The sequence below is a fragment of the Peromyscus eremicus genome, chromosome 4 (genome assembly GCF_949786415.1).
Source record: "Peromyscus eremicus chromosome 4, PerEre_H2_v1, whole genome shotgun sequence".
Taxonomy (NCBI): domain Eukaryota; kingdom Metazoa; phylum Chordata; class Mammalia; order Rodentia; family Cricetidae; genus Peromyscus; species Peromyscus eremicus.
The window spans coordinates 4,284,608-4,305,813 of NC_081419.1; the positions used below are offsets into that span (position 1 = coordinate 4,284,608).

Consider the following 21,206-nt stretch of genomic DNA (forward strand, 5'->3'; position numbering starts at 1 on the left):
TAAGGCCCTGGGATGGCATTCTTCCTCTTCTGTTCCCTCAACTGCTGTTTGTCCACCTTTCCCTACCTTTGTCCTTGGCTACCAGCAGGTTTGTGTCCTGGGACTGCATCTGGCTAAGGAGCTTTGTGAGGTGGATGAGGATGGGGACTCATGGCTACAGGTAACCCGAAGGCTCCCCATTCTGCCCACACTCCTCACCACCCTGGAGGTGAGCCTCCGCATGAAGCAGAACCTGCATTTTACCGAGGCTGCGCTGCACCTGCTCCTCACCCTGGCTCGCACCCAGCAGGTAGGAGGCTGCTAAGGGTGGAAAAGGCACCCTGCCTGGGCCGGATGGTTCCCATGCTCCCAGAAGCCAGAGTCTAACTCATCTCTTCCTACCATTGGCTCCGTATAATTACGGGTTTCTCCTCCAGGGAGCCACAGCAGTGGCTGGAGCTGGCATCACCCAGAGCATCTGTTTGCCCCTCCTGAGTGTGTACCAGCTTAGCAGCAATGGCACGGGACAGGTAAGTGCCAGGATCTTGTCTCCTGTAGCTCTCTGGTGACATGTGGCCCCATCTTGCTGCTCTTCCCTCATGTTATCCCAGTTCTCTGGTAGAACAAAACTTCCTGCCCCTGGCTCATGGCTAATGAGAGGAATGCAGCCAGAAACGCCCAAGTCTATGCTTAGCATGAACCTGGTGCCAGTCAGATCCCAAGCACCAGGCCATTAGCCTGGAGAGTTGCCATCACTTCAAAAGTTGGTGTGTGTGTTGTCCAGCTGTCCCCCACCCCACCCCTGTAGGGACCTCACTTAACTCTGGCTGGCCAGCAGTTGTGTCCTGGTCTGGAGTCATCTTCATTGCACCTCTTGTCTGAATTGTTAAGTCTGCTAAATCTTCTTCCTCTAGCCCAGCCTCCCTGAATTTAGAAGGAGCATGTTGAGGGCCAGAGTAGGGCGGGACGTGGCCAAGCTGACACACCTGGTTAGTGGCAGACCCAGGTTTGGAACTCTCAGCTCCTGCTGAGTCTGGTAGCCTCACCCCCTCCTAGCTCTGCTCATGCTAGTGGCAACTGTCCCTCCAAGAGATGTTTTCCTTTCCAGTGACTGGGCCACAAAGAGGTTCTGCTGCTCCCAGTGGGTTCCCGTGGCTTCAGTCCTGAGTCTGTGCCATTTGTTGTAGACACCCAGCACTTCTCGAAAGTCCCTGGATGCCCCGTCCTGGCCAGGGGTCTACCGCTTGTCCATGTCCTTGATGGAGCGCTTGCTCAAGACTCTACGCTACAATTTCCTGACTGAGGCTCTAGACTTTGTGGGTGTCCATCAGGAGCGGACCTTGCAAGTAAGGGGCTGCCCTCCTCACAGAAGGGGACACCCAGAGCCACTTGGGGCAGGTGACTGTAGGACTTGGGGTATCCATGCCCTCATCTTTGAGATGCTGGAAGAAATCTCGAGTCACCTAAGAGGAAGCCTTCATTGTAATGCCAGCTACCTCAGCTATGTGGGCCTAGGACCTGATCTCCGTAGGTAGGTGGACATGGTGTGCCGGGTTCCTGAGGATTCTCTCTCTCCTACCCTCATAGTGTCTCAATGCAGTGAGGACGGTGCAGAGTCTAGCCTGCCTGGAGGAAGCGGACCACACGGTGGGCTTCATCCTACAACTGTCCCACTTCAGGAAGGAGTGGCACTTTCACCTGCCCCAGCTCATGCGGGATGTCCAGGTGGGCCTAGAGCGTTGCTTTCCTGGAAAGGTCTGGGGAGATGGTGGGGCAGGTGGATAGCCTCAGTGAACCGCAGGCTCTTCTGAGTGTGGATTTCTCGTTTGAGGACACAGGTTTGACCAAGGCTGCTTTCTTAAGGCTGCTTCTCCCTTTCACAGTGAAGTAAGGCTGGATAGGTTGAGAACTTGGGCTCTATGAGGGAGACTTGGGTTCAAAACTCTCAGAAGGCCTGAAGCTGGAGGAGCCCAGTGGCTTTGGAGGCAGCAGACAGCTGCCATGGGCTGTTGTCTATGTGACCTTGGCTGGGTCACATCACCACTGTTCTTCTGTAGTGTGGAAACAGTAATCCCCATCTGGCTGATTTATTGAGAACTGTGTCATAGGCCAGAAGTGCACCTGAAGCAGTCAGTCCAGGAGCATCACTCAGTGAGAGAGGAGGCATGCTGGTGTCCTGGAGAGAGACCTAGCTGTGGGGTTGCTTCATGAGTTTTTCCTGTCCCTCCCATGTCCCAGGTGAACCTGGGTTATTTGTGCCAGGCGTGTACCTCCCTCCTACACAGCCGCAAGATGCTGCAGCACTACCTACAGGTAACCAAAGCCCCAACTGTCCCCACTGCGGACCACTCCTGTCCCCGTCTCCGTCCCCACTGCGGAACACCCTTGATCTCCCGTAACTTACCCTTCCTTTCTTGACTCTTTTCAGAACAAAAATGGAGATGGCCTCCCCTCAGCTGTCACTCCTCGAGTTCAGCGACCAGCCACCACCAGCACCACCACCACCACAGTTCTTGCTGCCCCATCTGGCTGCTCCTCCAAGCAGCCTGTTGCTGACACTGAGGCCTCAGAGCAGCGAGCCTTACACACAGTCCAGTATGGCCTTCTCAAGATTCTCAGCAGGACCCTGGCAGCCCTGCGCCACTTCACTCCAGACGTCTGCCAGATCCTGCTGGACCAGGTACTAACACCACCTCCTGACACTAGGTTTTCAACAGCTAGTCTTGAACGTGGGATCTGCAGTACACTCTGCTGTACTCCGGAGAGCTCCCAGCAAGTACCAGAGTGCTGTTTTCTGTCTTTCAGTCCCTGGATCTCGCTGAATACAACTTCCTGTTTGCCCTAAGTTTCACCACTCCCACTTTTGACTCTGAAGTGGCCCCCTCCTTTGGAACCCTCTTGGCCACAGTGAATGTGGCCCTCAACATGCTTGGAGAGGTAGGCCACCCTCCAAACCCCATAACTTTCCACTTGGTCTGTCACTTTGAGTAATAGGAGACATATCCAGTCTCTGGAGCCTAGGCCTCTCCCTACAGTGGCATGTTAGGAGTTCCCATTTGTACCCTGTGAGGTACCAGGGAAACTGGTATGTGAGACCTGACCTGGCCACTGTTACGGTTAGTTTTTGTATTGCTTGCTTCTGTTCCTCTAGCTGGACAAGAAAAAGGAATCCCTTACCCAGGCTGTGGGACTCAGTACACAAGCAGAAGGAACCCGGACGCTGAAGTAAGACCTGAGTCTTAAGGGCCTGGGGCAGGTGTGTGCAGCTATCCTCTGGGCTGTGGTTCAGCTGTGCTCGGGAGGTATGCTCACACCTGCCTCTCCAGGTCCCTCCTGATGTTCACCATGGAGAATTGCTTCTACCTGCTCATCTCCCAGGCAGTACGCTACCTCAGGGATCCGGCTGTGCACCCCCGGGACAAGCAGCGGATGAAGCAGGAGCTGAGCTCAGAGCTGGTACGGAGGCCGGGCTGGCCAGCGGGAAAGCTGTTGGGTGCTTCCTGTCCTCTGGGGTCTGGGACAGCGGTCCTAGACCTCGTTACTAAGCTGCTGCTTTTCTTGTAGAGCACGCTGCTTTCCAGCCTCTCACGATACTTCAGAAGGGGAACCCCCAGCTCCCCTGCTGCTGGAGTTCTGCCCTCGCCACAGGGCAAGGCCACCTCTCTCTCCAAAGCCAGCCCAGAGTCTCAGGAACCTCTGATCCAGCTTGTGCAAGCCTTTGTCCGGCATGTGCAGAGATAGGGGAGTGACATGCTCTCTGCTGCTCCCTACCAACCTGCACTGCAGCCTGGGCAGAGGGTGCTGCCACCACAGAGCAAGCAGCCCTCTTTGCCCTCTTCCCGCCCACCGCTGACATTATTTTTGTAATAGATCAAGAGGTCAACAGCATGGGCAGGAGCCAAGGGTCTGGGTGCTCAAGCTCTTTACAATACCCCCAAGGTGGCCCTTTTCCTTCGAGCATTCCCATGGCATGTCACCAGCCAGGGAGGCCCTGGGTGCTGGCAGCACAGGACAGGCCTGTGTGTAGTGAAGATTTCCCATGATCTATTCTTCCAGGGTTTTTTGTTTTTGTTTTTGGTAATACTGTGGTCTATTTATACAAATATTAAAGTACTGTTTATAGACTGGGCCTTCAGAGCATGGGTCATGCGGCAGCGCTCAGGGGCCCCAGACAGGGTAGCCTGGATATGGCAAGACTCCTGTTGATGGCTGACTTACTCGTACCTGTTGATTTAGTCCTGGGTAGACTGCCAGAACAGGCAAGCAAGGGAGAGTCTGGGTCTCCTTAGCACTTGTACCAGGTATAACCTGTTTATAGCTCTTTCCCAGGTGAAGCCCCAGCATGCCCACTGAGACCATTTAAAATAAAACATGGCTAGGTTGGATGTTCCCAGAATCAGGCTGGTGTAGGCTTTAGTGCCTGCCTGCCCCTTGTAAACTCTAGTACCCTGAAGAGGTAGGTGACTGATCTCTTATCCCTCACAGCTCCAGGCTGAGCCCACAGCAATTGGCTACTGAAGCATTCTTCCTGGCAGGCAGGCCATTGTGGTCCAGTGGGTCCAAATTTGGAAGTTTTCCTTAGGCACAGGCATGGGACCCTGGGGACTGGGAAGTTATATGGACTTTTCCTCTGGTCTGCAGTCTGGGAAGAAGCTTGTGATACGGATCCATGCAAACCCTACCCAGAGAAGGGGAGATCACTGAAGTCTAACCATCACGCTTTCAGGGCGGCTCATGCGCTCTGAGACCCTGACAAGAGCCCAGGCAATTTGCACACAAAGGATTTATTTGCCAGAGAGCAAGCAGAAAGAATGCCAATTAGAAACGGCACCCAGCCAGAGCTGTGAGGGAAAGAGGGGAGGGCAGCCCACGGCCCTGCTGCTCTGGCCGACCTTCTGGTCCCTGAGTGTTAGCCCTGCCTGTTCGCTGCTTACCCCTCAGCCTTCCACAGCTAGAAGGCAGCTGTTCTTCTCATGCCGAGAGCATTCCCTGCACATCATGGTACCAAGTGTAGTACCCTCCTGCCTTAAGGGAGCTGGGAAGCCTGGAGTGTGCAGGGATGCAGGTCAGAAGCAGGGCTAGCAGAGGGGCCTGGGGACATTCTGTTGAATGGGGTCCTTCCTAGCTGGTTGACAGGGCCACAGCCAGACAGGGTTAGGTCCCCTATCCTAAACAGCTTTGTCACCAGCAGACAAGGTCAATGGCGGGCCTGGAAGGGGCTGCTTAGCTGAGAAGTTCCAAGTAGGTAACAGGGACCTTGCCCTTCTTGTTGCCTCTCTCCCCAATGAGCCAGTCAGGGTCCATGCCAGGCAGGCTGTAGACAGTGATGAGCTGTGGGGAGCAGAGAAGGAACTTGTGCCCTGGAATGGGTGGGACGGCCCCAGGGCTAAGCAGGTGCAGAGCCCCCTCGTCCCTGGGAGGGGGGTCACTACAGGGCTGTACTGGGCCATGGCAGATTAGGGACTGCTTCGTAAGACTAGTCACCTCCCCTGACTCCCACAGCTCCTCCAAGGATTCCAAGAGAATGACCAGGGTTGTGTAGACCCAGTGTTCCTGGCCTCCTGGTGGTAGCTCCTGTCCAGCTCTTGCCTGCCCCCCCCCCCCCCCCCCCCAGGACCCCAGACCCACCTCGTCAGCCAGCAGGGCCAGCTCACTGCTGTCAGCTGCCTCATAGTCGTAGAGCACCCGGGCCTTGCGGGTCCCACTGGCTGGGGGAGCCACCTCCTCTAGGCAGAGTGCTGCCTCTTCCGGAGGGGCCAAGCCAGCCCCTGTGGGTACCACAGGCATGGTGGCTGCAGTGGTGGTGGGTGAGGTGCTGCTCAGGGGTGGGGAGGCAGGTTCTGTAGTGCCCACAAAGGTGCCTGGAAATCTAGAGAGAGGAGGGTGTCTCAGCAGCCAGTGCTAACCTGAGACTCCCACATACTCCACAAGATAGACCACATCCATTATACACAAGGAGGCCCTACCCCCAATAACTTACATGGTGCCCTGGGAGCTGGCAGCACAGAGAGAAACAAAGGAAGCTGAGATGATGTCACCTGCTTGCCCCTGCCCACCTCCCAGCCCAAACACCGGGGGACTCTGGTCATTGATGGTAGCCCCCAGGGGCTCACCACACGAGGTACCCAGGTGGGGTTCTAGGCAGAGCCTCTAGTCCAATCTCATGTGTTGTGGGGGTTTCTGAGCTCTGAAGAGAAGGCCCTTGGCCAGCAGCACTGGGCCTAGGAGATAGGGGCCTCAGAGACCTGGGTCCAGCCACACCTGCCTAGTTGTTTCTGCAGATCCAGCATGTGGCGGTAGCATTGTGCATAGTAGGTTGTCTGCGACTTGACAAACTCGTGGAGGCAGCGGAGGTGGTTCACCTGGAAGGAAGGGGCTGGGGCTTCATCTAGCCTCTGCCTAGCATAGGCCATGCCCATCCCGTGCCCTGCCAGACCGTACTCCAGGCACCACTGAGTGAGGATGGGATGCCCAGTCTGTGGGTTGGCTCTGTGGCCCCTGCTTGCGGCAAGACCCAGCAGGACACGAATGCAGGACTCACATGGGTGCTGCTGATCCCCTCCAGCAGGAGACGAGTCACTTCTGCCTGCCGGTCAAACTCTGTCTGGGCCACTCGAAGTTCTTGCTCAGCCTAAGTGGGACAGGCGGTAACAAGAGCAGCCTCCATCCTAGATCATCCCTTCCACCAGCCTTCCCTGTGCCCTGAGGCCCACTGAGAATAATATCACTGCCCTCTAGGAACACAGATGCTTGGCTTTGCACCTAGAACTGACATCCAGAGAAGCCAGAGCCAACTTGAGATCTGTGGGTAGCTTCAATGACAGACCCTCCACCACCTGACAGGATAGGATCTATCAGAAGATGCCTCTCCAGGACCTAATGTGCTGCAGAGCAACCATTTCCCAAAGGGGGACTTGGTATCACTGCCAGAACCCTAATGAGCGTACGGCAGAGGCCAGAGCCTCAGACCCCCTATCTACAGCAGCAGCCCTTGTCCCCCAAGTCCCCAGGCCCGACTCACCTTGTCTACTTCATCGTTCCAAAGCTGAGGGAGGAGGACCACACCAGCACCAGTGAGCAGGGAAGGGAAGGTGGGCACCATCAGGGGGGGACAGCCAGAGGCCAGAGCCTGTGCCTGCCCCAGCTCCCAGGGACCCAACCTCTGTCCACCCTATCCTGCACAGCCTACCCCAGCCCAACCAGGAGCTGAGGCCGGAGTGAGGTTCACTTTAAGGGAAGGAAATGACACCACGTCCCATCTAGCATGCTACATGCAGGGCCAGCCAGCTGGGCAGTCTCGCTTGTGCTTTTCCTACAGCCCCCAACTCTAAGTGGGTCTTAGAGACCAAATGTCCCCACCCCACCCTGACTCCTGCTCGGAGGCAGGACAGGACAAGTGACCCTGGGCCAGTCACTGAACCTTTCTGTCCTCCGGCAGAGAAAGGCAGCCTCGGGCCAGAGTCACACTGGGGGCCAGTGGCAAAAGAAAAAAACAGGGCAGCCTCCACCCTCCGGGATGTTTCTCCTTCAACTCGGCCCAGGGAGGGGAGCGGGAAGTGTCATCCAGAGTCTAGGGAAGAAAGACACCCCCTCCCCCCATTGTGACTTAGGCGACACAATTTATGGACACTTGTGGAAATCTGGCCTAGGATAACACTGACACATGGATGGACTGCTGAACTGGGCCAGCAGAGTGCACAGCCCACAGGGGGAGCATCCTCGTCATGTGCAATGTTGGAGGGCCATCTAACAGGCCTGAGCATGAACAACAGTGGACATCTCAAAGACAGCTGCCAGCCGTGGAACGATGGAGAGCACAATCACACAGTGCATGCTCGGAACAGGAGCAGAGGGCCCGGTGGCTGGTGCAGGACGGTGTCACTCGGGACAGGGAGAGAGCCCGCTATAGGAATGCAGGCGTGTGGCTGGCCTAGCCCACACACCGTCAGTGCACCAACTAACCAGGCTACTGAGGCAGCCTCGCCTGCCTCCCTCCCTCATCTCGCCTCCATCCCGCTCCTCCAGCTGGCCTCCGCCTGCTTCCCAGGTGCTTCCCAGGCCATCTAGCTTGTGAGCTACAATGGCGCTAAGGCAAACAGTGCTCTAGTAGTCTGAGACAGGAAGTCAGCCCAGACAGCCTCCTCCCTAACCCCAGTGTCCCCTAGTAGGAGACACAGACTGGAAAGCCCCTCAGGTTCCCTCGAGGTGGTACAGTGTGCGGTCCTAAGGTCATGGAGGGGCTCTGTGCAGCTGGACAAAACATCTTCTACCTTGCATAGGAAGAAGCCAGCTAGCCTGCCTGCTGGGCCAGGCTGGGGCAGGTGAAGTTGTCACTTCCCTGTTCTGAGTTACCCCTCAGCCTCTCAAGGCAACCTGCCACATGAGCAGGGCCCTTTGTCTCACCTGCTGGCTTCTGCTCCTGCACTGACAGAGCCAGTGGCGGGAGCTGTGGGCAGAGGAGGCCAGTGTGGGGCGGGGCATGGTGGGAAGGGTGCTTACCGCGGAGGCGCTGGCCGAGAGAATGTAATTACGAGGTCTAGTCTCCTGAAAGTCAGGCACCGTCTGGCGGGGAACAGAGTTCATGGGGGAGGGGAGTCACCCTGGGCCAGGGCAGGTGTTGAGGCCAGGAGGTGGCCCCGGAGTCTCCTATATAAGGAGACACAAGAAACCCTGGCCCCAGGGACAGGAGGACACAGACAGATACAACATAGACCCTCTGCCCACTCCAACCATCTGGAGAGCTGACAGGCTTAGGGCCTCAATGGGTCCAACAGGAAGACCCAGTGGACAGATGTGCCGAGAGCCCCAGGAAGCCACAGGCTGGGCCTGCCCCTCTTTGGGGTCTCAGATACACAAGGAGGCCTACCAGATCCACAGCCCTCCCCACCACAGCTTTCTCCAGCTCACAATGTCACCACACTGTCTCTGCCTCTTCTGTTGAGGCCAGATCCCTCCCAAGAGTAGATAAATGGATGCATGGATGGACAGAGTGACAGGCTTTTGACATTTGCAAGAAGCTGCCTCACAGGCCTTGATGCCTGCATCCCACAAACCAGAGAGAGATGCTGCGTAGAGGCCAGCCAATTGCAAAGCCTAAGGGATGCCCTGGGTTGGCCCCAACACTGGGCCTTGGGACAGGGTGGGTGAACCAGAAGCAGCACAGCACATGGGACAGGTATACTCACATCTCCCTCACACTGAGCCAAGTTACCCAAAGCAGAACGGAGAGGAACAAAAACAGAGAGTTAGTTAAGTCCACAGCAAGCGAAAGCAGGCAGAGCCAGCCCGGCGCGAGGTGGGCATAGAAGGACTGGAAGGACACTCACAAGCCACCCTCGGGAGTCCAGGGTGGCACATGTGTGCCCAGGAGTGAGCTGCTGAGCTTGAGTCCCTACGGACACTGATCTTGCCTCACTTGATCCACAGGCCCAAGACTCTGGGCCCCAAGGGGAGAAGCAGTCACTCTGCTGTTGACTAGGAAAAGACAGAGGTAATGGGGTGGGACTGTTCTGCCAGGTGATTGACAAGTGATCCCAATAGCCACGGGTCATTCTCTTCGCATGTATGCCCTGCACACCTGGTTGACCTGGGACCTGGCTATGCCTCTTGCCGGAGGTAGTGTAGGCCCCAGTGACCACACTGACCGTGCTGTAGGGAGAACACAGTGGAGAGCCCCCAGGCTCTCCTGGTCTGGCCCACCTTTCCTGAGCTAAGAGTCTGAGAAGCACAGAGGAGTTTCCTAACGTGCCCAGGGCCTAGAAGTCTCTCAGGACCTGAGGTGGCTGTTAGGTCCCTTAGACCCCTGAGCAGCCTGCATGACAGACAGTGCTCAGCCTTCCTGGCCTAGCCCTGTCAAATCAGCCCAGCCTGTCCTGCCTGCTTGAGCAGGCCCCAGGAGGCTGTGGGGTGAAGGAGGAGCAGGATACCCCAGGCCCTGCTCCTCAGACAGTCCCTACGTGGGGTTTGGTGGCTGGCCAGCTCTAGAGCTCTCCGCAGCCTTCAGCCTCGGGGAGCCGAAGCACAGGGCACAGCGTACCCATGTTCAAGCAGCAGGTGGAGAGTTAGTTGGGGAGCCATGTCCAGACAGGGCAGGCTGAGCATCCACGGAGGCAGGAGAGGCATGCAAGAATTCCATCTGATGCCTAAGAGACTTGCAGGGTGCTCAGCCCAGTTCAAGGCACTGTGAGCCTGCCTACCTCATAAATGTCTGCCCTGGAGCCACCAGGATTCCCTGGGGTGGGGACAGAAACCATGACCTGACCAGTCAGCACAGTCTAGCCCCAGCCAGGGAGGAAGAGCATGGCAAACACCAGGTCCCTTGCGTACCCCATCTCTGGACCCCCAGCAGAGCTTGGGGGGCCGGGCACTTACCGTGGCTTTGGCTTCTGCTGCCTTGGCCTTCTTCAGCCGTGCTTTGCAGGCGTCCAGGTCAAGACGTCGGTTCTGCAGCAGCCGCCTCTCCTTCTGCAGGGTGGATGACAGGAACAGTGAGACCAGCCCAGACCTGGCCAGAGACCCCTGGGAAACTGAGACCCAGAAACGGACAGTCATTCTTGGTCACCCGGCCTATAGGAACCACTCTGGAGAGGTCCGGGTTCCCTGACTGGGGTGACAACCTGTGCGCAGAGCTCTGAGGAGTGGTCCCAGACCCCTCACCGAAATTGTTTTCCAGTCCCCTTCCAGGAAGTTGCGCAAGGGTGTGAGGAAGCTGAGGGAGGCAGTGTGAATGAAATCCCGTTCTGCGGCTCCCAGGCGTTTTTCAGCTTCTGACACCTTGATGAGTGTCTTCCCTAGGAGGACAGAGTGGTAAGGTGAGGGAGGGGAAGGACTCAAGCTGCGCTGCCCCCAGGAGGTCTGCCAGGCAAGTGTAGGGACAGACAGATGTGCTGACATCCACCATGACGCACCGCACCGCAGCCCTAAAAGGATGGACAGCAGCTCCCGGGGCCTAGCAGGCAGGGGATGAGCATCTCAGGAAAAAACAAAAGATCAGGAGTTCCAGAATGAGAAAAAGGAGTTTGACAAATCTCCCCCAGAAGTCAAGGACTTCAACTTCCAGAGTCTGGAAATTGATCAAAGGCACAAAAATGGAGAAACATTTTCTGAAGAACAACCACTGGACCCCAGTAAGAACAATGAAGGGGTATCATCCTGGGGTCGGTGGCTCTCTGCCGGGGTGACACGGCACTGCCCCGGGCAGCTGCTGGTGAGGCTGACAGGAGGGACGCACAGGCCCTGGGGACATTACTGACAGCAGCAGCCAAAGCACTGGCAAGTCACCGGCCAAGGCCAAGGGCAGCCAGTCGCTGGAGGCCTGGTGGAAAGAGCGCCACCCCGGCCAGATTTCAACCTGAGTACATCTGGAATACCTCCCAGCAAGCACACCTGTGGCATGTCTGGGACAGGCTGGAGAGCACACGGGCCACTTCCCACCCACGAGGCAAACACTAGCCTTGTCAACTATTCCACCTTTAGACGAGTTTCCCAATTCACATACACACAATCTCAGTAGCTGAAGATATCTAAAAACAACCACTGACCAATATTGGCTGACATGTACTGACTCTGGGACAGCTTCTTAGGAGCTAGCTTGAAATAAGACGAGTAAGCTGGGAATGGTGTGCAGGCCCACAATCTCATCTGCTGGGAGAATGAGACTGGAAGGTCCAGGGTTAGAGGCCATTCTGAGCAAAGTGTAAGACATTGTTTAAAGAAAGTGGGGGTGGGGTGGAGAATAGGGATCTGGGATATAGCTCAGTGGTAGAGTACTTGCTGAGCACACACAGGCCCAGGATTAAAAACTCAGTACAGAAGAAGATGAAGAAGAAGAGGAAGGAGGAGGAGGAGGAGGAGGAGGAGGAGGAGGAGGAAGAGAAAATATAATAGAAAATACCTATAATATAAAAGGAGGCAGAGCAGGGCGTGGTAATTCCAGCATTTGCGAGGCAGAGGCAGGTGGATCTCTGTGAGTTTGAGGCCAGCCTGGTCTACAAAGCGAATTCTGGGACAGCCAGTGCTGTTACACAGAGAAACCCTGTCTTGAAAAACAAACAAACAAAATAAATAAAAATAAAAAAATAAAAATTAAAGGAAGCAGTAAAGAAAGACAAGAAAAATTACCCAAGACCTAAATGAAAAAAATCTATCCACATCAATTATTACGTTAAATGTAAATGGATTAAGCACTCTAATGAAAAGGCAATGACTATCAGATATTTTTTAAAAACTATCTAAATATTGTCTATACTGAATGCCATTGATGATAGCCATGCTTAAGATTTTATGATCTAATAAACTGGGAAGAAAAGGGCAAAAAATAACTATGCAAATGCTGGCATTAGAGCTAAGTAGCCATACAGTTATCAGACAAAATGGACTTCCAGGCAAAAAGTTTGACTAAGCACAATGAATAGCATTTTAACTTTTGTTTTTGAGATGGAGTGTTACTCTGTTGGCCAGGCTGATCTCAAGCTTCTGGTCTTAGATGATTTCCATACTCAGCCTCTCAAGTAGTGAGAATACAAACTCCTCAGTGGGATGGGGGCAACACAGTCCATCCTGGACTGGGGGTCACTCAATGACTGCTGAACAAGCATGGGGACTTGATTCAGTCCCCAGCACTTACATAAAAGTCAGTGGCATGCATCTATAACCTTTGTTACAGATGGCAGCGGAGACAGGTGCCTCCCTGATGTGCAATGGCCAGCAGGTGTAGCAGAATAAGTAAGCTACAGGTTCAGTGAGAAAGCAGTGGAGGAAGACATCCAAATTTGACTTCTGGCCTACACACGTGCGTGTGCACACACACACACACACACACACACACACACACACACGCACACCAGTCCATCAGAAAGATAAACATATGGACCTAATGGGGCTCTAAACTATACACCCCAAACACTGACAAACTACAGAGAGAAACAAACAGTGAAGAGGACAGCTGGAAAGCTCCATGCTCTTTCTCCATGACCAGAGTGAGACAGTCAGCAAGAACACAGCAGACAATACCATCCAGCAGTCAACCTTCCTGAACAGTGCTGGACCCTGCAACACATGACATAAGATCCTGTTAAGTGCACACACAACAGTCCCCAGACAGCTCAGATGCTAGGCCAGTGGTTCTCAACCCGTGGTCGCCTCGAATAACCCTTTCACAGTGGTCGCCGAAGACCACAGGGAAACACAGATTACGTTATGGCTCACAGCAACAGCAAAACTGCAGTTTCATTTTTATTTTATTTTTATTTTGTAGGGACAAAAATAATGTTACGGTTGGGGTCACCACAGCATGAGGAGTCATGAAAAAGCCAGGAGCTTTAAAATCCAGACAGCTGAAGATCAAGTTTCCTGCTGGTGGGGTATAAAAAGCCACTTGGAAAAAAACTTTGGCAATGTCTCTCTTTGCCACAGTACCAGGTTTATGTGGTGCTGGAGATCAAGCTGCAGGCCTCATCAACTAACTGAGCCAGATCCCCAGCTGGGCAGTTTCCTAAAGGGTGAGTAGGGGGCAGGAGCAGTGGAAGACAGACCAAAACCACGTTATTGGCAGCCTGAGCTGGGAACCAGGACTGACTATATAAAGGGGAGAATTTTGGATGAGATGGAAGGATTTTTTTTTTTAAATTGGTCTATGGAGATGTTTGTACAACTCTAAATTCACTGGGGGGTATATAATATAAACCAGGTAATATTCCATGGCATACAAGGTATATTTCAAAAAAATTCAGAAATGAAGAAAGAGAGAATGAGGAGGCATGGCAGCATGAAGGCAAATCTGCAAGACACTGGCTAATTAGGAGCTGGAGAGATGGCTCAGCAGTTAAGGTCACTGGATGCTCTTCCAGAGGACCACTGTGCAGTTCCCAGCACCCATGTCAAGTTCACATGGCCTGTAATTCCAGCTCCAGGGGATCTGACGTCCTCTTCCAGCACACAGGTGGCACAATACATATATGCAGGCAAAACACCCATCCGCATAAAAATAAGTAACTTTTTAAAAAGCCAGGTTGCAGGGTTCAGAAGATCCCACTGAAAAGCACATATCGGGACTGGGGAGACGGCTCAAGTGTGAGGACCTGAGATCAATCCCCAGAACACATGTACATAGCAGGGGACTGGAATCTCAGTGTTGGGGAAGGAGACACAAGGCACATCCACAGGCTTGCTGGCCAGCCAGCCCAGCCTAACCAGACAGCGAGCACCAAGTCCTAGTGAGAGACCTTGCCTCATAAAACAGGGTGAAAGATGCCTAAGGTTGGACCTCTGGGCCCCACATTCTCGTATGTGCACCTACCTGCGCACACACAACCTAGGGCTGGGGTGTAGGTCAGTGGTAGGGTGCTTGCCAAGCACGCACAGGGCTCCAGGTCCCAACTCCAGCACCACAAAAACAACACACATACATACACACCACATACACCGTGTATACAGATACATACACACCACACTACATTCCACAGACGACACCACACACACACACCACATACCATACAAATACCACACCACACACCACACACACACACACCACATACACACATCATCACACATACATACTCACACCACACACACACATACACACCCACACCCACATACTATATACATAGCACACACTCATACATATACCATACCCACCCCCCCACACACACATACACCTAAACTGGTTAAGAGAGCATTTGTTCCTTTACTCTACATTCTGGAAGAGCTTACATTCATAATGAACTCAGGTTAGCTCTGTAGTTTCTAAACAGGAGGGACTTGGCCTGAGGGCTACACCCTCAATCCCAGCATTCAGGGCACCAAGCCAGGAGCTCTGTGATTTTAAGGCCAGCCTTAAAATAAAAGACGAGGGAGAAGGGAGGCAGGGAGGGGGACTGAGGGGGCTAGAGGCAGTGCCCCTCAGTCCGGCCCTGGCTCTGTGGTCTGCTCACCATAGGGGGTGCTGGGCCCCAGCTCGCTGGCCGCTTCCGCCATGTACTGAGCCAGCAGCTCCCCATTGGTGACCCTGGAGGGCACCTTTCTGTCCAGCTTCTCATACAGGAACTCTTCCACACGAGCACCTGGAGGGGACAGCAGCCAAAGCCACCAGAGATGACAGCTTCAGTGACAGAGCAGACCCTGGCCAGCCCCCACCCCCACCCAGCATCCCTACCCAAGACTTCCAGACACATCTCCTCCACCCGCCCCACCCTGTGAGACCAGAGAGGACGCCGAGGCTCAAAGACGTGGAACAATGAGTGTGGTCGGTCCCACCGCATGAAGTCAGCGCCTCCCATGCCTCCCCTATGTGAACAGGATTTACAGTGTCTAACATGTTTGAGCAACCCCCAGCCTTGGTCCCCGGGCCTCTTGGGACACTTCAGGGGCACTGAAGGTTTACAGATGACATGCAGGTTGCCTCCAAGCCAGCCTTCTGCGCCCAGGGCTTCTCCTGTAATCAGCTACTCTGTATGACTCTGGTCAAGTCCTCTCCCATCTCTGGCCGGGAGCCCCGGCTGGCTGGCATTTGTCGTTTGCTTGCCCCTTTTCCCACCTGTACTTCAGTCCAGGCTTTCAGCTCCTGTGTGCAGCCCGGCCTTCCCTCCGCTCAGAGGGCCTCTGGAGCCCTGCACCCATGGCCCTGAGCTGGGCCGGGTGCCCACCTGCCTCTTGCCCCACACCCACTCACTGGGGTTGGGCTGCAGCAAGACCTCCGTCTGCCTCAGGATCCGCTCTGTCCAGTTCTTGGTGCTGTCTGCCCGAGCCAGGAGGTTTTCAAAGTGGGCATCAAGCTCAGTCTTCTCCGCTTGGCCGAATTTCTCCTCTGTGAACTGGGAAGGAAGCAGCAGGGAAAACCTTTGGAGGGAGGCCTATTACAACCCACCCTGGGTCTTGGTTGCCTCTTTCTAGGGTGAGGGGGTTGGGTGAGTTGGATTCGTGGCTCCTAGAAGCCCCACACAGCCCCGGTCCCTCTCTCCACAAAAGCAGGTATGTTCCCAGTGAGTATGAGGCCTGAGGAGGTGGCCACCAGGGCTGAGGGAAAGAACTTGGTAGCAAGTCCTTAGGGAACAGGTGGGGCCCAGAGCAAGGCTCCAAGTTACCAGGGAACTCCATGGGACTCCAGCAAGAATTCAGGTTCTGGAATCAAAGGGTCAGCTCTACTCCTGTTGAGCTGTGTGACACTGGGAAAGGGGCTTTGGTCTCTGGGCCTCAGTTTCCCCCAAAAACAGAGAGTAAGAATGTTTCTCACAGGCTATACAGGGTCAGATGGGAAAGCAGTGGGTTAGACATGAGGGGCTGGCAACTGAGTCTGTGCCCAGCGGGAAGTGTCCACACTGTGGCTGCTGGGAGCTAATGGGCAGCCTGTCTAGGGAGCGAGTGTGAGAGGGAAGCGGGCCAAATGTTTGGCTGTTGGGTGTGGTAAACAGAGAACATTGCCAGCCCATCAGAGCCAGCTGCTGGGTGTACCCAGGACCAGGGAGGTCACATGGGTCCCCAGTCAGAGCTGGCTGGAGCCATGTAGGCCACCTAGGAATAATCAGAAACTGGTTCACGTCCTCACCATCTAATCTAGAAAAGTCCAGGAACAGATATCCCCAAGCATAAGCTTTTTCCAGCCAGGTGACCAGGCTTGTCCAAGGTCATCATTCAACAGCAAAAGGTCAAATCTGCTACAGGTATAAGGAATAAGGACTATGGTTGTGCAGCTTGGGACACTCAGGCTTCCCATTGCACAGATAGATCCACTGAGGCCGACAAAGGGCTGTGTTGGAGTCAGGGTCTAGGGGGCTGGAGCCCTGCAGAGCCACTGCCCGTGATGAATCATCTAGGCTGAGCCCAGGAGTCACCAGGTCCTTCAGCAGCCATCAATTATGCAGCAGCCTTGGGCTTCTCCCTGCATTACAGCCTCCTCCCTCAGCTGCCCCGTCCAGCTCAGCCCTGTCTCCACAGCCCCTGCCTCTGTGGTCCTGCTGTGACCCCCAATTTCCAATTGAGGAAAAGCTCAGAGAGGCAGCATCATCTCCTTGGGCCTCAGCTTCTCCCTGGAAAATGGCAAAAACCCACCTCACACAGTATCTGGCCAGCATAAAGTATGGGCTTAACAGTTTTCTTTTTGGAAATACTGGGTATGGAACCTGGGACTTCAGCTATCCTGGACTCTCCTGCTGAGCCATGCCCAGCCCTGGGTAGTATTACCTGGTGCTATCACTTATAAAGTCTCCCAGTGGCACCAGTGTAAAGTATCACTGGGTGTGTAGGGATGCTGCCATCATTCAGGTCCCCACACTTGCTGGGCTTTCCCGAGTCGCTGGGCATCCGGCCTTCCCCATTGCTACCTGCCTGGCCTGGATGAGGGTGAGGCCACTGCAGATGCTGGTACTGTGATCACTGCTAAGAGTGTCAACGGAGTGGGTACCCACAGGCACCCACAGGCGTGTTAGCCGTATTATTCTAACGTGCTGTGCCTGGCAGGCTTCCCTTCCCTCCCAGCCCTGATGGGGCCTGCTCTGCCACCTGAACCTGCTGCACAGGCTCTGACTGATGTTTCAGACCCAACTCTGGGGCCCTTGGTCAGGGACACCACCCCAAAAATCACTCTTGTAGAAGAGATCCTGCCCTTAGGTTTCAAGTTGGGGAGGCCTTGTTCCCTTTGGGCTGGGGGTGGGGCAAGTCCCTCCACACTGTTCCTGGTCCACACGGGGGCTGTGTGCTTACTCTGCACGTCCCGGTGCCTGGCACAGTAACACTGACCCACAGGAGCTGTCCACACACTGGTAATTAAGAATCCCTCCATCTTGCCTGATGACTCCCGTGGCAGACGCCTCTCTGCCTCTCTGGGTCACACTGCAGGTGCCTTCCTCCTCTGTTACCTAGTCCCTCTCCTGCGAAGGGGAAGGGGATCACGCCTGAACCAGTCCAAGGCAGTTCCCAGCAAGATGGCATCAGCAGGAGGGTGGGTGTGTGGAGCACAGAAAGCCTCTATTTATAACATGCTCGGCTCCCTCCTCCACCCCAGCCTGGGCCTGGGCCCTGGCTCCAGCTCAAGTGTGAGTGAGTGACCCTGTGGGCCTGCTTCCATCAGGCAGAGTGAGGCCAGGAACCCTAAGCCACCACTACCCCAAGCCCTTTCTGTGGGCCTGGCCAGGTCAGGTGGCAGGACCCAGCAGATCAGGTTCTTCCCAGATGTGTGAGATAGTGTGGTTACCATGCCAACGCTGGGACAGGATTTCCCCCTCCTGCAGAGACTGGAGCTCTTAGGGCCTAGCATCCTCTCTAGGGCTGGGGATGCCCACCAAGCTTGGAACTGGGAATGGGAACAGCAATCCTCACTGGGACACTAAGTCTCGTGGGAACCCTTCGCTTTCTAGTAAACATGGCCACATGGGCCCCTGAGGGGGTGGGGGGCTGTGCCCAGCAGAGTCAACAAGTACCCACAAGGGCAGCATACAGAACCTGTTCCTGGGGTACTGAGATGGGCCAGCCCAGGGGTACAGAAGCCCCAGAAATCCCACACCCACCCTTGGAGCAGACAGGGCCTCCAACCTGAGCCTTACACCTGCTTTACAGAAAGGCACAGTAAGACTGAGATGACTGTACAAGGTCACACGCTGCCCAGGTGCGCTTTAACCGTGGTGACTGCAGTTACAGCCATCCCAGCAAAGAGGTCCCCTCATCCCATTTCTCAGACTGAGGCCCAGCGAGGTAAAGTCCCTGCCCCCAAGGTCACAAGAGAAGTGTTCACATCCATATCTGACTCCAGCCCTTCACTATGACATCAATTCGCCTCAGTTTCTCTTTCTGATCCCAAATGTTTAGGATTTGTTCCAATATCAGCATTACCGGCCTGGACAGAACCCAAAGAGGGCACCCAGCCAGATCCTAGCCTTCTCGCCATCCTTTAGGCCTGGGAAGTAAAAGGAAACAGACCTCCCGCAGAACAGAAAGGAAATTACTCCTGGCTTCCGGCCTGATAATCCAAGCGTGTCAAAGGGACTGAGTGGAACCGTAGCACCAACCTGCCCATTGCACGGGTATGGAGACTGAGGTCCGCAGAAGGGATTAGTACCTTTTTTGTGCAGCCCTGGGCCTGTCAGCCAGGGCTCGCTGGACTAGGGTAGGGAAGCAGGAACCACCCAGTGGTCATTCATCTCCCGAGTTGTGCAGGCGCCAGGGCAGTGGGCAAACCTGCCAGCGCAAACCTGCACTGCCGGGCGCCCAGGCACCGGACGGAGCTCAGGCCCCAACCCCATGCCATCAGGGAGCTGCGCTGACCCCGCTGGGAGCTCCCCTGGGCAGCTCAGGGACAGGGGAGCAGGGGGCCGAGCTGTCCCCAGCGCACCGCAGCAGCAGCAGCAGCAGGGAAGGGGCTCCTGCGGCAGGGTGCTCGGGGCGCGCTCCACATCCGGGCCCCACGAGCGGCGTCGCGCCAGGCCTCACCTGCACCGCCCGGGTGAAGAAGATGCCCGCGTCCGACGCCAGCTTCTTCATGTTGAAGTCCATGGCGCGCCCGTACGCAGGGCAGCCGCGCCGGCCCCAGCGCAGCCGGCAGCCCCCCGCCCCGCCTCGCGCACCCGGCCCGCACCCCGCCCACCTGCTGCCAGCGCCCGCCCTCTGCGCGCGCGCGGAAACGGACCAGTCGAGCCCGGGGCGGGGCCAAGCGGGCCGGGGCGGGGCCAGGTGGGGAGGAGCTTCGCTGGGAGCGCTGCTGCCACCTGCCGGCCACCTGCCGCAACAGCCGGCCCCTCGCGCTAATGGACGTTTTAATAAAGCAGACGCACACTTTATCTATATACACTTCATCATCTTGGTAGTATTTTGTGCAAATTTTTGTTTTTTAAATATCTGGGGATTTATTTGTTTGAAACAGGGTCTCTCTAGGGCCCGACTGGCCCAGAACTCCTTGTGTAGATCAGGCTGGCCTCCAGTTCACAGAAACTGACAAAGATCCACCTGCCTGCCAGCACTTGGGAGGCAGAGGCAGGCAGATCTCTGAATTTGAGGCCAGCTTGGTCTACAGCGTGAGTTCCAGGACAGCCAGAGCTACACGGAGAAAACCTCTTTCAAAAAACAACAAAAAGATCCACCTGATTAAAGGCATGAGTCACCACTTTTGCCCGATTTGGTTTTGTTTCTCATTTTTAAAATATTTTTTCTCTGTGTGTGGTTGTATGTCTGTGTGTACGTTTACACATGAGCACTTGCAAACATGAGGCATGGGGCATGCATGTACAGCAGAGGGTGACCTCAGGTATTGGTCAGGCCCATGACATTCCAAGGATCCTCTGTTCTCTGCCTCCCTTCTCTCTGGCCATAGGAGCCCCGGGGCCGTGCTCCGGGATTTTACATGGCTTCTTTCACTTGTGTTCTCAAGATTGCACAGTAAGTTCTTTACCCATGGAGCCATCTTCCCAAACCTGTTTTTGCTTTTAAATTTTATGTAGTGTGTGTGTGTGTGTGTGTGTGTGTGAGAGAGAGAGAGAGAGAGAGAGAGAGAGAGAGAGAGAGAGAGAGAGAGAGAGATGGGGGACACAAGAAAGCCGCAGCACATGTGTGGAGGTCAGAGAACAACTTCCTGGAGTCATTTCTCTTCTCGAGCTCCATTACCTGCTGAGCTATTTCTCCCGCAATGTTTATTTTTTTATTTACTTATGTGTGGGGGTATTTTGCCTTCATGTGCTATGCACCCTGTGTGTGCAGTGCCCAGAGAGGTCAGAAGAGGGTGTTGGCGCGCTGGGACTGGAGCTACAGAGACATGTGTGCCATCATGTGGATACTGGGAACCAACGGTCCTGGAAACCCAGGACCTCTGAAGAGCAGCCAGTGCTTCTAACTGCTGAGTCATCTCTCCAGCCCTTCCCTCCTTTTAAGATTGTTATGTTGTTGTTGTTGTTTATGTATATGTGAACATGTGTCACATGTGTAGCAGCACCCATGGAGGCCAAAAGAGGGTGTCGGATCTCCTGGAGCTGGAATGAAAGGAAGTGGAGCAGCCAGGCTAGGAACCGAACTCTGGTCCCGAGGAAGAGCAGTGGCTGCTGTTAAGGGCTGAGACACTCTTCCTGCCTGGTTTTTTTTTGTTGTTGGTTGGTTGGTTTGGGTTTTTTTTTTTTTTTTTTTTTTTTTTGCTTCTGTTTTTTGTTGTTGTTTTGTTTGTTTGTTTCAAGATCTCATGCAACCCAGGCTGGTCTTAAAAATAATATACAGTCAAAGATGACCGTGGACTTTCCACCTTCCTGTTGGAATTACAG

The 21,206-nt window shown here is 54.8% G+C and overlaps 2 protein-coding genes across 4 annotated transcripts in view; one reads left to right on the top strand and one right to left on the bottom strand.

Moving 5' to 3' along the window:
- Nup188 (nucleoporin 188) overlaps window positions 1-4,103 on the top strand; it is a 57,305-nt gene extending 53,202 nt beyond the window's left edge. The window contains exons 35-44 of one of the 2 annotated variants that reach the window (XM_059259974.1): window positions 86-289; window positions 417-509; window positions 1,167-1,325; window positions 1,567-1,704; window positions 2,218-2,292; window positions 2,408-2,659; window positions 2,785-2,916; window positions 3,131-3,204; window positions 3,306-3,435; window positions 3,544-4,103. In XM_059259974.1, the coding sequence (XP_059115957.1) occupies window positions 86-289; window positions 417-509; window positions 1,167-1,325; window positions 1,567-1,704; window positions 2,218-2,292; window positions 2,408-2,659; window positions 2,785-2,916; window positions 3,131-3,204; window positions 3,306-3,435; window positions 3,544-3,720 (1,434 nt within the window). In that variant the 3' untranslated portion in view covers window positions 3,721-4,103. The remainder of the gene's footprint in view (window positions 1-85; window positions 290-416; window positions 510-1,166; window positions 1,326-1,566; window positions 1,705-2,217; window positions 2,293-2,407; window positions 2,660-2,784; window positions 2,917-3,130; window positions 3,205-3,305; window positions 3,436-3,543) is intronic. The other variant, XM_059259975.1, reaches the window with a different exon arrangement.
- A 644-nt stretch (window positions 4,104-4,747) lies between these two features.
- On the bottom strand, window positions 4,748-19,541 carry Sh3glb2 (SH3 domain containing GRB2 like, endophilin B2). 2 transcript variants are annotated; one of them, XM_059259976.1, is made up of 11 exons: window positions 19,396-19,541; window positions 15,647-15,788; window positions 14,910-15,038; window positions 10,636-10,769; window positions 10,351-10,443; window positions 8,479-8,541; window positions 7,001-7,024; window positions 6,521-6,610; window positions 6,241-6,341; window positions 5,608-5,848; window positions 4,748-5,310 (listed from the first exon to the last, which is right to left on the bottom strand). In XM_059259976.1, exons 1-11 carry the CDS (start codon window positions 19,456-19,458, stop codon window positions 5,203-5,205), a joined length of 1,188 nt encoding a protein of 395 aa, XP_059115959.1. In that variant the 5' UTR covers window positions 19,459-19,541; the 3' UTR covers window positions 4,748-5,202. The 2 variants fall into 2 exon arrangements, with proteins under 2 accessions (XP_059115959.1, XP_059115960.1); XM_059259977.1 differs by lacking the exon at window positions 8,479-8,541.
- Window positions 19,542-21,206: the final 1,665 nt, after the last annotated feature.

Bases quoted from the DNA above. Each gene is read 5' to 3' on its own strand.
- Sh3glb2 (XM_059259976.1), bottom strand. From the start codon at position 19,458: ATGGACTTCAACATGAAGAAGCTGGCGTCGGACGCGGGCATCTTCTTC. The intron at 15,789-19,395 runs GTGAGGCCTGGC...CTTCCTTCCCAG, and splicing joins TCTTCACCCGGGCGGTGCAG to TTCACAGAGGAGAAATTCGG. The intron at 10,444-10,635 runs GTGAGGGGTCTG...TCCACCCTGCAG, and splicing joins GGGACTGGAAAACAATTTCG to AAGGAGAGGCGGCTGCTGCA.